Source organism: Sipha flava, unplaced genomic scaffold (assembly GCF_003268045.1).
Source record: "Sipha flava isolate LNK unplaced genomic scaffold, YSA_version1 183_pilon_pilon, whole genome shotgun sequence".
NCBI classification, from domain to species: Eukaryota; Metazoa; Arthropoda; class Insecta; order Hemiptera; family Aphididae; genus Sipha; species Sipha flava.
This window is the reverse complement of record NW_020272281.1, coordinates 42844-55981: the sequence shown is the minus strand read 5'-3', so window position 1 is coordinate 55981 and position 13138 is coordinate 42844. Positions and strand designations below refer to the sequence as shown.

Genomic DNA, 13138 nt, shown 5'->3' with positions numbered 1-13138 from the left:
AAAGGTAAATTTAAATTAAATGTATTCTCATTCTAATAATCATACCATTATTATCTATTACATTCATCTGATTAAATAGTATTAGGTAAAAACAGATTAAATAAAAATATGTTATTCATTGTAATATTAGATTTCTAAAAAAATCAGTAACCATATAAATAGAATATACTTCAGGAGGTAAAAAAATACTATTTAAATAAATTCATAAATTCTATGTTTAATAGAATATGTGAAAAAAGATAATTCAACCAATATTAGTTGTATATTTTTTATTCTTCTTCTACATTTTCTTCATCTTCATCTGCATCCACGTTTCCATTTTGCATACCTTCCACATCTTCTTCATCATCATCACCAGCAACTTCAGCATTCTCCAATTCAGCTTTCTCCATTTGCCTTACCAAGTCAGCTTCATCACTAGCCGTAACAACTTTCGGCTACAATAAATTGCAATTCAAAATATTTTATTAGTAGTTTTAACGTTTAAAATATTAAATAACATTTTAATCAATTATATTTTAGAATAATAAAATAAAGGGGCAGGAAAAATTAATGACCTAAATAAAATTTTTTTTAAAATTTGAGAAAATGCCACACCCGCATATGATATCTCCATCTTACAAACGTACAACATAATAATTTGAGTTCAGTAGTTCAAATATTGGGCTGTTAGCCTTAATATTAAAGTAAATTTTGATATTATTAAATATAAATAGAATAATTTGTGTTTTAATGGTAATTTTTTGTGATATTTAAATTTTTAAATGAATTACAAGTATGTGAAATATAATAGTCACTTAAAATTAAAATATTGTACAAAACCGATACTTTAATATTAAAGCTAACATCACAAAATTTGAACTACTGAATACTTGGTATTTTGTACATTTGTAAAATGGAGATTTGATAGGAGGCATTAAACAATTTTACTTCTTAAAGAGACAGCAGCTTAAATATTGAAAATCTCTGATCAAAAGGATTAAAATAAAATTGCATTATTGTAAAATAATTTAAGAATACATTTTTGTTATAAATTGATTTACCGGCATTTGAATTTTGAATACACCACCAAGAGAAACAATAGATTTATCAATTTCTTCAATAGCTGTTTGTAATGCTTTTAAGCCATCAGTTTTTTCGGGTGTAGCAGTAGTCATTACTAAAAAAAATTATGCATGGATATACTTTATACTATGGTTAATATAAAAATTTTATATCAAAATACTTAATAAAGTAAAATAAATATTTAGATTAAAAAGTTATACCTCAAAACTAATTTATACAAAAACTACTGTTTAACAAGCTTATGCTTGTTTTTGCCTTTTAATTTATTAATGTTAATATTGTTATTAAAATTTAGTATAGTTTACCATATAATGGTGGAGCAATTAAATTTATTTTGATTGGAAGTTCTTCTGTTGAACATGCTAGACCACATTTTAATGCTGTTTTAACAGCATCAATTCCTTCATATCCATAACAAGCAACTTCAATATCAGCTCTTATTTTAACAGCTTGAGAAGTTAATTTACGTTTAATATTGTTAAGTAATACATTTTGAGTGTTTTCATCTAATCCACATTCTGCCAATATAGAAGGATCTCTAAAATAATAAAAGATCAATCAATAATCCCAACAATAAAATATTATGGCAAATAGATAATAATGTAAATAATAAATAAAGGAAATTAAATTAATCAATTTAAAATATTAATTAAAGTTTAAAATTATTATTAGGTATGTATTAAATATATGCCATTTAGACAATGTACAAAAAATATAAAATAAACAATTATATTGTTAATATGTCTAACCTAAACAGACAAATAGAGTATTTTTTTTTAATTTATTTAAAAAATAAAATAAAAATACACATTTAAAAATAAAATTATAAAGAATGATCTACAAGTAAAATACATTTATTTTAAAAAAGTATAAATTTAATTGTATTGTAAATTGCTACTTAACTGTAAAATTTATTATTCAACTAATAATAAATATGAATAATCTAATAATTATAAAATGTATTTGACTTACTGAACTGCTTGTTTAAAAAAATCATAAGCAGATGACTTCTTCTTTGTTCGTTCTTCATAGAACCAAGCTGTTTTATGGTATAGTTCTTCAAACTGAGCATCAGATTCAAAATTTAAAAGTTCAGCAACATGCCGCAAAATGGAATTAACCGCTTTTGCTTTAGCAAATCTTTCCGTACACTTTTCTATGTCTTCTGGAGAAACTCTTCTTTTACTCAAATCAATATAACCTATACATTAATAAAATAAAAATATAAGATGAATATTTTAAAAAATGACAAAATTTTAAAACCCTGTATGACCTTTTTCTTTGTCTACACGAATGACAACTACTGGTTCAGTCTTGCCTATACGAATTAATTTATTGATGGAACGAATACGCCGCCTGGACAATTCTGACAACAATATCATGCCTTCAATGTTATTGTACTCAAGTAGATGCACATATGCACCCATCTCTTCAATACTTCGTACATTGACCATGACAACATCATCAATTTCTGGATAACGTTCAGCATAAAATCGACACGACAACGGCATTTTAACCTAATAACCAGAATATAATAGTATAATACACTGGGTATGATTAATACATAATGTGGTAAGTATGTATATAGTCAATTACACAACTTACTTATCTAATTAAAATGAACAAATAAATAATTAATCTCTATTGAATTTAATAAGAAAAATAAAGTAATATTCAAATTTTATGATTCATACAAAATAAGATGGACCTGACATTTTTTAGCAAAATTTAATCTAAAATATACATGAATATTACACCAATAGTACTGAAGCAATCACAAGATGATTAAATTCCTCAATTCTAAAAACATAACCTCACACTGTAACTATGGTCATATAACGTCATACGTTATACGATATCTTCCATGATATATATATTTTAGCGCCAACAGAGTTTAAATAATCCTCAAAATAAATAATATTTAAATATTAAACATTTAATTAAAAATTTACAGTCAATAATATTATGTTCATATTATATAGTTACATTTTTCAAAATAATATCCATTCATCTAAGTTGTTTTAAAATTTATTGATATTTTTCATTTTATAATACACTTCAGGACCAATTAATATAATATATTATATTTATAAATATATATATATTTTTTTTTTCATATGATAATTGATAAAATGTTCTTCATTTATAATAAAATACAAAAATATCTTACATTTCCGAAAAACATATTACAAAATCAAATTTCTGACATCATATTTGCCTACACTTGTTTATCAAAAGTTTCATAAATCTTCATTAAAACTATGATTGAATTAATTAAAGGAATAACATATTTTATACTTACTTTATATATTTTAATTTTACCCGTACAAACAGTGGCGTATTTGAGGAGGCAATAGGGGTATTCCCCCCCAAGACTTCATTTTTTACTCTTTTGCGGAAGCTGTAATTATTAATTGGATTGGCTTTGCTAATAATTCATAGGCACAGGGACATCAGGGCAAATGTAAACTGGGCCCGCCATTACCTTTTTTGTTGTAAATTCGGCCCGAAAATTGTAGGTAATAAAGTAGGTAGATTGTAAACTCGGCTCGGAAATTTCAGGTAATAAAAAAGGTCGGTTGTAATCTCGGCCTGATATTTACAGGTGAAATAAAATGGCGATGAATAAACCGCAAATGTACAGCTTTTTTAAAAACATTCGAAGTAAATAATGATATTACGGAGAAAAATTATATTCAGTATGCTAAAAGGAATGTATACAACGACTCCTCGTGGTGTCCTCTGGGTAATGGTAAATGGTTCTCAAAATATTATAAGAAGTTTATACATATGTACATTTATATCCGGGCCAAGTTTACACCTAAATTATTTTTACCTGCAAAAACCCCGGGCCGAGTTTACAATCGCCTGTTTGAACCAGTGTCTAAAATCCTAACCGAATAAAAAAAAAAAAGAAATAAACTATTGCATTTAAATTTCCTTATACTGTAACAGTAAGAGATTTTTGTATTTTGCACCCCCTGAAAAATTATCCCTAATACGAGTACGCCACTGCATACAAATAATGACAAAATAAAATAATCTGATTACAAATCGTTATTAAAATACTAACTCGTCTAAACATTTTTATCAATTCCTTGTGAGATTTTAATCTGGACAATAAAATGTCCAACTATATAAAAAAACACATTTGTACATAATATAGTTAAAATTTACCATTAATATAAAGTATGGAGCATGTATTCTTCATCGTATGTCATATCTTACAGGTTATGTTTATTATACAACCAATATTTTCAATTAATGAAATTTTTCTACAAACTTTTCAACATTTAAATAAATTTTACGTTTTTATAAATTTATGAATACATACTTATTTAAATGCATTCTTATATATAGTATAATAGTGGCAATAATGTGGGCTGAATACTGCAAGGTAATCATTTTAACAGAAGACACTTACCTTAAATATATTATGTAAAATGTCTAGTGTTAAACTAATTACTCTATCCAATACTTGCATGAAGTAATTATAGTTCTTATATTCCTTAATAATTTGATCTTTGATTCTTGCAAAAAAATGGAATCTCCAATTATTTATATAAAATAATTGATCAACATAAAATACTATTGGTACTACAAAGAAATATATTCATATTGGTAGGAAACGTATAGCCAGTGCTAAATCTAGAAGTGTAACATAAGGTTATGCTTACCCCAGACGCTGTTAATATAAGGGCGCTCTTAAGTTTATGAAAAATAAAAAGTCATGCACATACCCCGTACTTCCAACTAGTAAAGGAGCTGCATTTGTATTAACACCGGGAATCAAATTTTCTAGATCCGGCACTGCTTATAGCCTATAAGTACTAAACTTAAAATAATATTTTAACGTATTATGTAATAACCAACACTTCAAATCCAAGGAATTATAACTTCTTTATGGGTAATGGTAATCAAAGTAATACATTTGTGTAAGATATAACTATAAATATTAATTCAGAATAATATCCCTATCATGATGTTAATAGTTTGAAAAATTCAATATTCAGTTTTTTATACTGAGCTGGTAGACAGTTTTGATAGTATTATTTAAAACCTTGCTACGAATTATAGTATTAAGCATTTTGTCTTTTAACAGATTTAATAATTTTTTTTTCACAATATATAATAAATACTGATTTTTTGTAAGTAAAATTATTTATTTTTTATTTCTTACACCTTTTTTTTGGTAAAATACTTCTGAATTAATCAGTAAATTATCATAACTTCATTTTTATTATAAGTCCAAGCGATTAATAAGTAATTTCATTTTGAAAAATGCATAACATAATAATACGAGTATTAAACGTATTAAATTTGATAATATTATAATTAATACATATTTTTACTTACGTGATATGGACGTATATGGTACCTAAATATACTAATATTTGTCTAAATAATTTTCAATAAATTATACAAAAGGTATGCGAATACTTAGTTGTAAATATTACTATTATTATATATTTAATTGCAACGGATTTTACAAATTACTAATTACATAAAAAGAAATTTAATGTTGTTTTTATGATACTTATGTAAATATTATAAAATATAAGAATTTATTTAAAAAATACATTATCATCAAGTTTTTAAGTTCCGGTTGATTAGTTAAGACTAAGGTTAAAATGTAATGTAATAGGTACTCATATATTATTGTAACTATGTATACAAATTAATATTCGCATCACATAATTTTAGTCTTGGGATAGATACTTTTGTTGGATTAAAGCCAATTTAAAATATCAACTCACAACTGCCAATAAGTTTATCATATTCCGATTTCCGAATGGTAAAGGTATAATCCAGAGGGGTTTTGCCTTTATTGAAATCAGGCATCAGTATATTTAAAACTGAAATAACGTAGACAAGTTTGTTGTTTAGACAAGTTTTTCACGACTTAAATCTTCAGTTTTAATACTTTTAAAAAATATCTGGGATGTACTCGTATATCCAAATGAAAATTAGAAATGTACTAATTATTAGTTGATTTAACATTTATAACGTTTCATATCAACATCAAGATAACCTATGAAATTAAAAAAAATATTAAAGATCTAACCATCCAAAGGCAAATTTATAAATTGGTGAAACAGCTAGAGAGATTAAGAAAAAAACGATTCGAAAAATATTTATGAAATCACTTTTTTGGGAAACTACAAATTTCGATTATTTATATATAAACTATTTATGTTTGTATAGTTAACTGTATTATTGTCCACAATTTTTATGATAAGTAGCGGTCAAGAGCGTAATTAAGGGGCGAGGGAATAGATCACCTCCAGGTACTTATTTTTCTAATATTTTGCAATCATTTATATTTTATACTTGTATTGCAATTACTTACATCGTCGCGCTATAGATTTTATATATATATATATATATATATCACACGTCTGTGCTTTTGTGATTGTGTACTGTATAAATTTTTGAAACATTTATCATTATTCTTCAGTTTGAACAGTACCTAGTAACTACCTATTACCTACTAAAGTCATATATTTTGTCATTTTATTCCTAAAATATATGAAGTGGAAAATAATTGAAAAAATACAATAGCGTCTTATTTTTCCAAAAAAAAAAAATATATGTAGCAATTATCATGTCTGGAAAATTCCAACGTGTACAAGCAGATCCAAGTACAGTGGGGCGGTGATTATCCGCACTAATTGGGGATGCGGATAATCAAATAACCATTAGAAAAATTAAAAATAAAGTCAAAAATTAAATTACTAGATATAATCCAAAATATAATATTTATATATAATATAAAAAATTTAATAAAATAAAAACAAAATAAAATTATAACGCATTTCATAATATGTACACGACAAAAGGAACATAACGAATGATAACACTAAATTAAATTAAGTTAAAAATTAATTTATACACAACAATTTTGTAGTGCGGATAATTGACTTTCCACTGTATCCCAAAGCTGTGTATATTTATTGTGCAACCCATTCCAATAATTTAGCAGTTTAAACTGCTAGTAACATAAAATCGATTAGAAATTGTTTAGGTCATTGAAAAATTAGATATATTTTTTATTTAATACTCCTAAACGAAATATTGTTCTTTTGTCAGCTATTGAAAATATTGTCATTTACTATATAACCAATATGATATATTTATATATATATATAATACAATGTACTATATAGTATACAGTAACATTGTTATTATTATTTACTAGATTAAATATATATTTAAGTAAAAAGTAAAGTATTCTATTGATACAATGTCAAAAGACAGCTAACCTTACTTGTTAGCTGTTATCTATCGACAGCTGATCCGAATGCACTGTGTTACAACATTGTGACCAACATATAGTGTTGATATCATTAGAAATTTCCGAGAAGTGTTTTTTATTTTTTTTATTTCATAATTTGCGTTCTTCGCGTTAAAATTGTGACACATAATTATGTCAACCATTATATGTCGTTAAGTTTAAGTGATAGATGTAACTAAATGCCAAGGATTTCCATCGACCATGTCTTCTGAAAATTTGGAGATAGTACACGAAGGATGGTTGACAAAATCACCTCCTGCAAAGAGAGTTCTCAAAGCAGTCAGTGTAAAATTAGTAAGTTCTATTCCTATTTTTATTCATAATTATTTAAATTTAAATTTCTACATTGTGATATGAACAATTGTGTCATGTCAGAATATACTAAATATTATTTTTTTTTACTTTGAAATATTAGTAAATCATAAAAATTTAAATAGATTAGAAGCATATTTAAAGACTTATTTTTGATTTTCTAAAAATTGTACATTTTTTAAATAATATACTTAGTGTTAAATAATAATTATAAATATAATAGATTTTAATTAGGTATTTTTACATTACTCAACTATTAAAAATTTATTTACAAGTTAATTTTTATGTATTGATTTTTTTTTTTTTTTTTTTGAATTGTGCTGTGTTTTTATATATTCATAAGAAATTTAGTCAAAAATCTTAATTTTCATAAGATTATATTAAATATTAAAGGAAAAATTTAACATTAATTTTTTTTTTTTGAGATAGCAACCTAAGTCAACTACAATAAAATATTTGTTCAAATTAAGTCTACTCTGAATTATATTCAGCCTTCTCTAAAATGTTTTATGGAATTTATTTTTATTTTCTTGATATACCTACATAATATTTTAAACATGATTAGGTACATTTTCTGTTTATATTTACTTAATTATAAATTGTGTATTGATAGTTAAATTTAGTGTTCATGGAAGCATGATAGAGGGAGGGATAAAGCTTTTTGATTATTAGTACTTAAATTTCATATTTCAAAATTATAGTGACACTTATGGTAATTTATTAAATATGCCAATTATTTTTCAGTAACTTTATTGTAGAATAATAATTATTATACTTAATTCATTACAAAAATATAAAGTATTCATGTTTATGAACCTATTATGTTCACATCAAATATTATTAAATTGTATTTTATATTTAACATTTTTATAGATAACTCAATTACGTATTATGATTTATATTTTGCTAGATTATAATTATGGTTTATAAAATAAGATATTTATAATTTAATTTTTAATTTTTTAATAGAAATGGCGTAGAAGATGGTTTGTGTTACGTCATTCTGGTGAATTACCTGGACAATATTTTCTTGCTTATTATACAGATAAAAGTCGCAGAAAAATGAAGGGACGAATTGATTTGGATCAATGTGAACAAGTAAAATTTATTATTTTAATTTTAATATTTTTATAAGTGGTTAATTAATAGTTTGGTTTAATAATTATTTTTTACATAATCCATATAAGTTTTCTTGCAATCGTTTAAAAATTTATTTGTATATTAGGTTGATGCTGGATTAAGATTTGAAGATCGCAAATCTAAATATCATTATATGTTTGATATAAAAACACCAAAAAGAACGTATTACTTAGCAGCTGAATCAGAAGAAGATATGAACAAATGGGTTGATTTTGTGTGTCATGTTTGTGGCTTAAAACCATTTACTGTTGATGAAAATGCTGGTAAATATTTGATTTAAATGAACTAATTTTATTTTTTTTTTAATTATTTATATTTTATCTTAGACTTTGATTGCCCATCTGTTAATAACATGACCAGACCATTTCCTATTAGTGTTGAAGAACATGATGAAGAACATTCATCTCCTGATTCTCCAACTAGCACATCTTCTAGCCATTATATACCTATTAGTGAGTGTATATCTGGGAAGCCATTACTACCAATTCTTCCTCGTTCAACCATAGAAGAATCTTATGATTTACCACGTCGCATACGACCTACACCAAGACTTTCAGAATCACCTCCACCAAGCCCTGGTTCAGAATCTGTTTTCACTGATGATGATTCAGTAAATGGTAGTACATTAGGACGACCATCTGTCAATTGGAGTACATTCCCTAGTTTATCACAAAACTCACCAGACTTGCCTGTAGCAGCCAATAGAAGGTTTACCAAAATATTACCAGATGGTTCTTTAACAGCACCGCCACGGCCACCAAAACCTTCTCATTTATTAGAAAATCCAACCCCACCAATGAAAACAGAAAAAATAGTTGAATCTTCTACTGTTGATGAAACTTATGACTTTCCAAGGTCTCATCAAATGACACCAACTCAGTCACAATCAAGGACAAATCGTTATATAAATACAGCTCCAGGTCAAGTACCTGGTAATATTTTTGTATATGAATTTGAAGAAGATGGTATGCCAAAAGAAGTTGAAGAAGGCAAGAGTGCAGAATTGGAATCTCCAAGTTCTATAAATTCACCTTCTGTAATTGTTTATGCGAGTTCAGCTTCATTAGAACAAACTCCTCCTGCTGTTAATCGCCAATTAAAACCAGGCAGAAAATTTTCTGATACTTCTGCTGAGCTTTCACCATTGGCACCTATGGCTAATCCCCCAATTGTTAACCGAAGACTTAAACCAACAACTCAGATTAAAAAAAATCAAGAATCTTTTGCTGGTAAATATTTATATGTTGTTTATATATACATCTATATTAAATTGTATAAATTACTTTTAGATACAACTAATACTCTACGATTATGTCCTCCACCAATGGGCAGCTTAAGCCGTCAAAAGTCACGTATGGGACCCAACACTATTCCTACAAGTTTTGAACCTCAAAGTCGTATTCATAGGCGTCACTCAGCATCTGATGATCACATAGCTTCAGACAAAGTAATATATAAATATATTTTTTATTAATTATCTAATGTATCTTGGTTAATTGAGCTGCCTATGTATTAAAATGTCCTACTTGTTCAAGCATTTGATTCCCTGCTTGCATATTCTTCAAATTCGGTCTAATTTTTGACATATTATATCTTAACATTTTTTGCCAGTTTATAATCAATTATTTTTTTTAGAAGCATATAACCATCTCTTCCGGTGCTTTTTCCAAATTGCGCTCAATAATGACTAATAGTGTAATATCATCAGCAAATCTTATGTTAGATATTTATGTATATATATTCCACCCACTTTTCTGCCTACTTAATTTTTAATAAATGTTTCTCTAATTTCTTTAATAGACTGTTTGACATAAATATTAAATAGTACTGTTGAGAGTGGACTTCTTTGTCTTATGCCCTTCCTAATTCTAGCATTTTTTGTTTTGTCTATTGCTTTTATTGTAGCTGATTAGTCTTATTATACTTCTATCTCTGTAGTCAACTCCTATTCCTTTTAAAGTGTTGGATTGGTTTTTCATAGTACCTTATCAAAATTCCTTTTCAAATCTATAAATGTTTTAAATGCGTCTTCACTGAATTCAATTGTTTTATACTAATATTTTTAAACTTAAAATTGCCTCTTTTGTACCGTTCTTTCTTCTGAACTTTTTCTACTATGTTCTTAATTCAATTGTATATTATTTTTACTGCATGTGCCATTAAACTTATCATTTTGAATTTGTTACATTTATCAATCATTGCTTTTTAAAGTATATATATTATAATGCTTCCTTCAAGTTTTCTGAGATCTCTTTCGTAGTGTATCGTTCAGTAATTTAAATAGTTTGTCCTGTAATTATAGCCAATAACAATTTGTATTTAATAATACATTTTTATTTTTAAATATGTTAACAAGCAAGAAAACAAAACGCCAATACTTTTCATAGTTAAATCAAAACTTAACATATTTTTATGATCAATTAATTTTATTATACATGTTCAATTATTTTTAAATTTTTTATGAACTTTAAAATTATAAATTAATTTCTCTTCAAATTTCCTAGACTAAGGCAAAATTTTACTACCCTTAAAGTTTATTTCCCTAAGTTTAAACCAATTTTTATTGCTTGTATTGCGGTTTATTTGATTAAGTTATTTTAATTTCACACAAATAATTGTATTAAATAAAATTGCAAACTTGATAAGAAAGATATAGGACTCCACAAGAGCTATTGTTGTAGCCATAAGTTAATTTAAATGTAAAATTTAAGAAATTTTATTGTATAGTCGTTAGATAAAGTTTACTTTATTATGTTATCTAACATCAAATATTTACAATTTATATATTAGTGAAAATATTAATTTTATAAATTTATAATTTTAAGGTGTCTTCATATCAAATCAACAAGATATCATCAAATTCACGTTACCTTGCTGAAGCAAGCTGTTTTAATGATATTCAATATTTAGATCTTCAATTTGAATCTTGTGAAAAACAATATTCAGCAAATAATCGAACAGCAGGAAGAACAATGAGCAAGAAAAAACCTTCAAATGTAGGTGGGCAATTTGCTACTTTATTAGGTAGGCGTGATTATTCCATGATTGATGGCGCATACCAATATAAAACTGTAGATTTCTTGAAAACAAATGCTTTGTTAATGACCAGAAAACGTACTGAACAAGAACGACAACTAGGTCGACAAAACATGGTCAATTAATTTATTATAGGTGCTCAATTGTAATCATTAAATGCTTATCACATATTTAAAAATAAGTCTAAGTAATAACTGAGCAATTTTGTTGTCCCTAACATTTACATATCTTATAGGTCAATTAAAGCTTTTATTGTAGCTTGTATACTATTCAGGGCTTTCATGTTGAAATTATATAAATATATTAATATTAACACTATGAGAAGTTATTCATTTATATTTTATTAAAGACAAATATTTTTTTAATAATTTTTCTCAAATCACATATAATTTATTTGCTTTGTGAACTAAAACTACTAATTTAACATATTTTGGAAAACATTCAACATTTTTAGAAATACAAACAAAATATTTTTATTAATTATGTTTCTTATTTTTAATAGCATTTTTATGACTTAAATTTTGAAGAATATATAATTTAAAGAGATATAATCAATTAAACAATTGAACTATTTTATAACAAAATCAAAATATTTATTGAACTTATAGCATATTTTTTTATGAGACATAATAAAATCATTTTAATGGGTCATAGAAGTTCACAAAGTAATTAAGATTTAAAAGGTTTATACATTTTCTAACATTATTTTTAAACTTCATAAATTAATTAATTTATCTATATTAAAACATTGGTTTACTTACATGTTTGTGATATTAAGTACATGTTCATAATAAATTAAATATTTTCATAAGGTATTGCCATTTAATGTGTAATTGTACAAGTTTATATCTTGAACTTTATAATATTATTATTATAAATTTAATATAATAATCATATTATTATTTTTATGAATTTAAATAAGTTAAATCACATGTTATATGTTAAGTTTGTGTTAGTGTGTGTGTATGTAGACAAACCTTAGGTAACAAATCCACACTTCTTACTTAATTTTGTATTTCTTATTATTCGAAACATATTATTATGTTTTCACATAATGACATAATGACACATGTTGTTACAATGATCAAATATATTTTTTTACTATTAACAATATCTATTAAATAGATAAATAGAAGCATTATTACTAACTTAATTTTTTTGACATTTAAATGTGTTAAAAATGTATAGACAGTTTAAATTAATTTAATTAACTGACACATAAAATTATTTTAAATTTCTATTCAGTTCTCTGAATTATAAATTAATACCACAAAGCTTCAAAAAAATATT

General features: G+C 25.3%; 2 protein-coding genes across 3 annotated transcripts; one reads left to right on the top strand and one right to left on the bottom strand.

Moving 5' to 3' along the window:
• Window positions 1-197: 197 nt before the first annotated feature.
• Window positions 198-2845, bottom strand: LOC112681009 (eukaryotic translation initiation factor 2 subunit 1). Of its 2 annotated transcripts, none has more exons than XM_025551277.1 (6): window positions 2810-2845; window positions 2339-2582; window positions 2038-2266; window positions 1371-1603; window positions 1044-1159; window positions 198-437 (listed from the first exon to the last, which is right to left on the bottom strand). In XM_025551277.1, exons 2-6 carry the CDS (start codon window positions 2574-2576, stop codon window positions 270-272), a joined length of 984 nt encoding a protein of 327 aa, XP_025407062.1. In that variant the 5' UTR covers window positions 2577-2582; window positions 2810-2845; the 3' UTR covers window positions 198-269. The 2 variants fall into 2 exon arrangements, with proteins under 2 accessions (XP_025407062.1, XP_025407061.1); XM_025551276.1 differs by lacking the exon at window positions 2810-2845 and adding an exon at window positions 2671-2803.
• A 4576-nt stretch (window positions 2846-7421) lies between these two features.
• Window positions 7422-12191, top strand: LOC112681008 (GRB2-associated-binding protein 1). Its single transcript, XM_025551275.1, has 6 exons — window positions 7422-7654; window positions 8642-8770; window positions 8898-9075; window positions 9139-10041; window positions 10102-10259; window positions 11638-12191. The coding sequence occupies exons 1-6, from the start codon at window positions 7562-7564 to the stop codon at window positions 11971-11973; spliced, it is 1797 nt and encodes a 598-aa protein (XP_025407060.1). The 5' UTR covers window positions 7422-7561; the 3' UTR covers window positions 11974-12191.
• The last annotated feature ends 947 nt before the right edge of the window (window positions 12192-13138 follow it).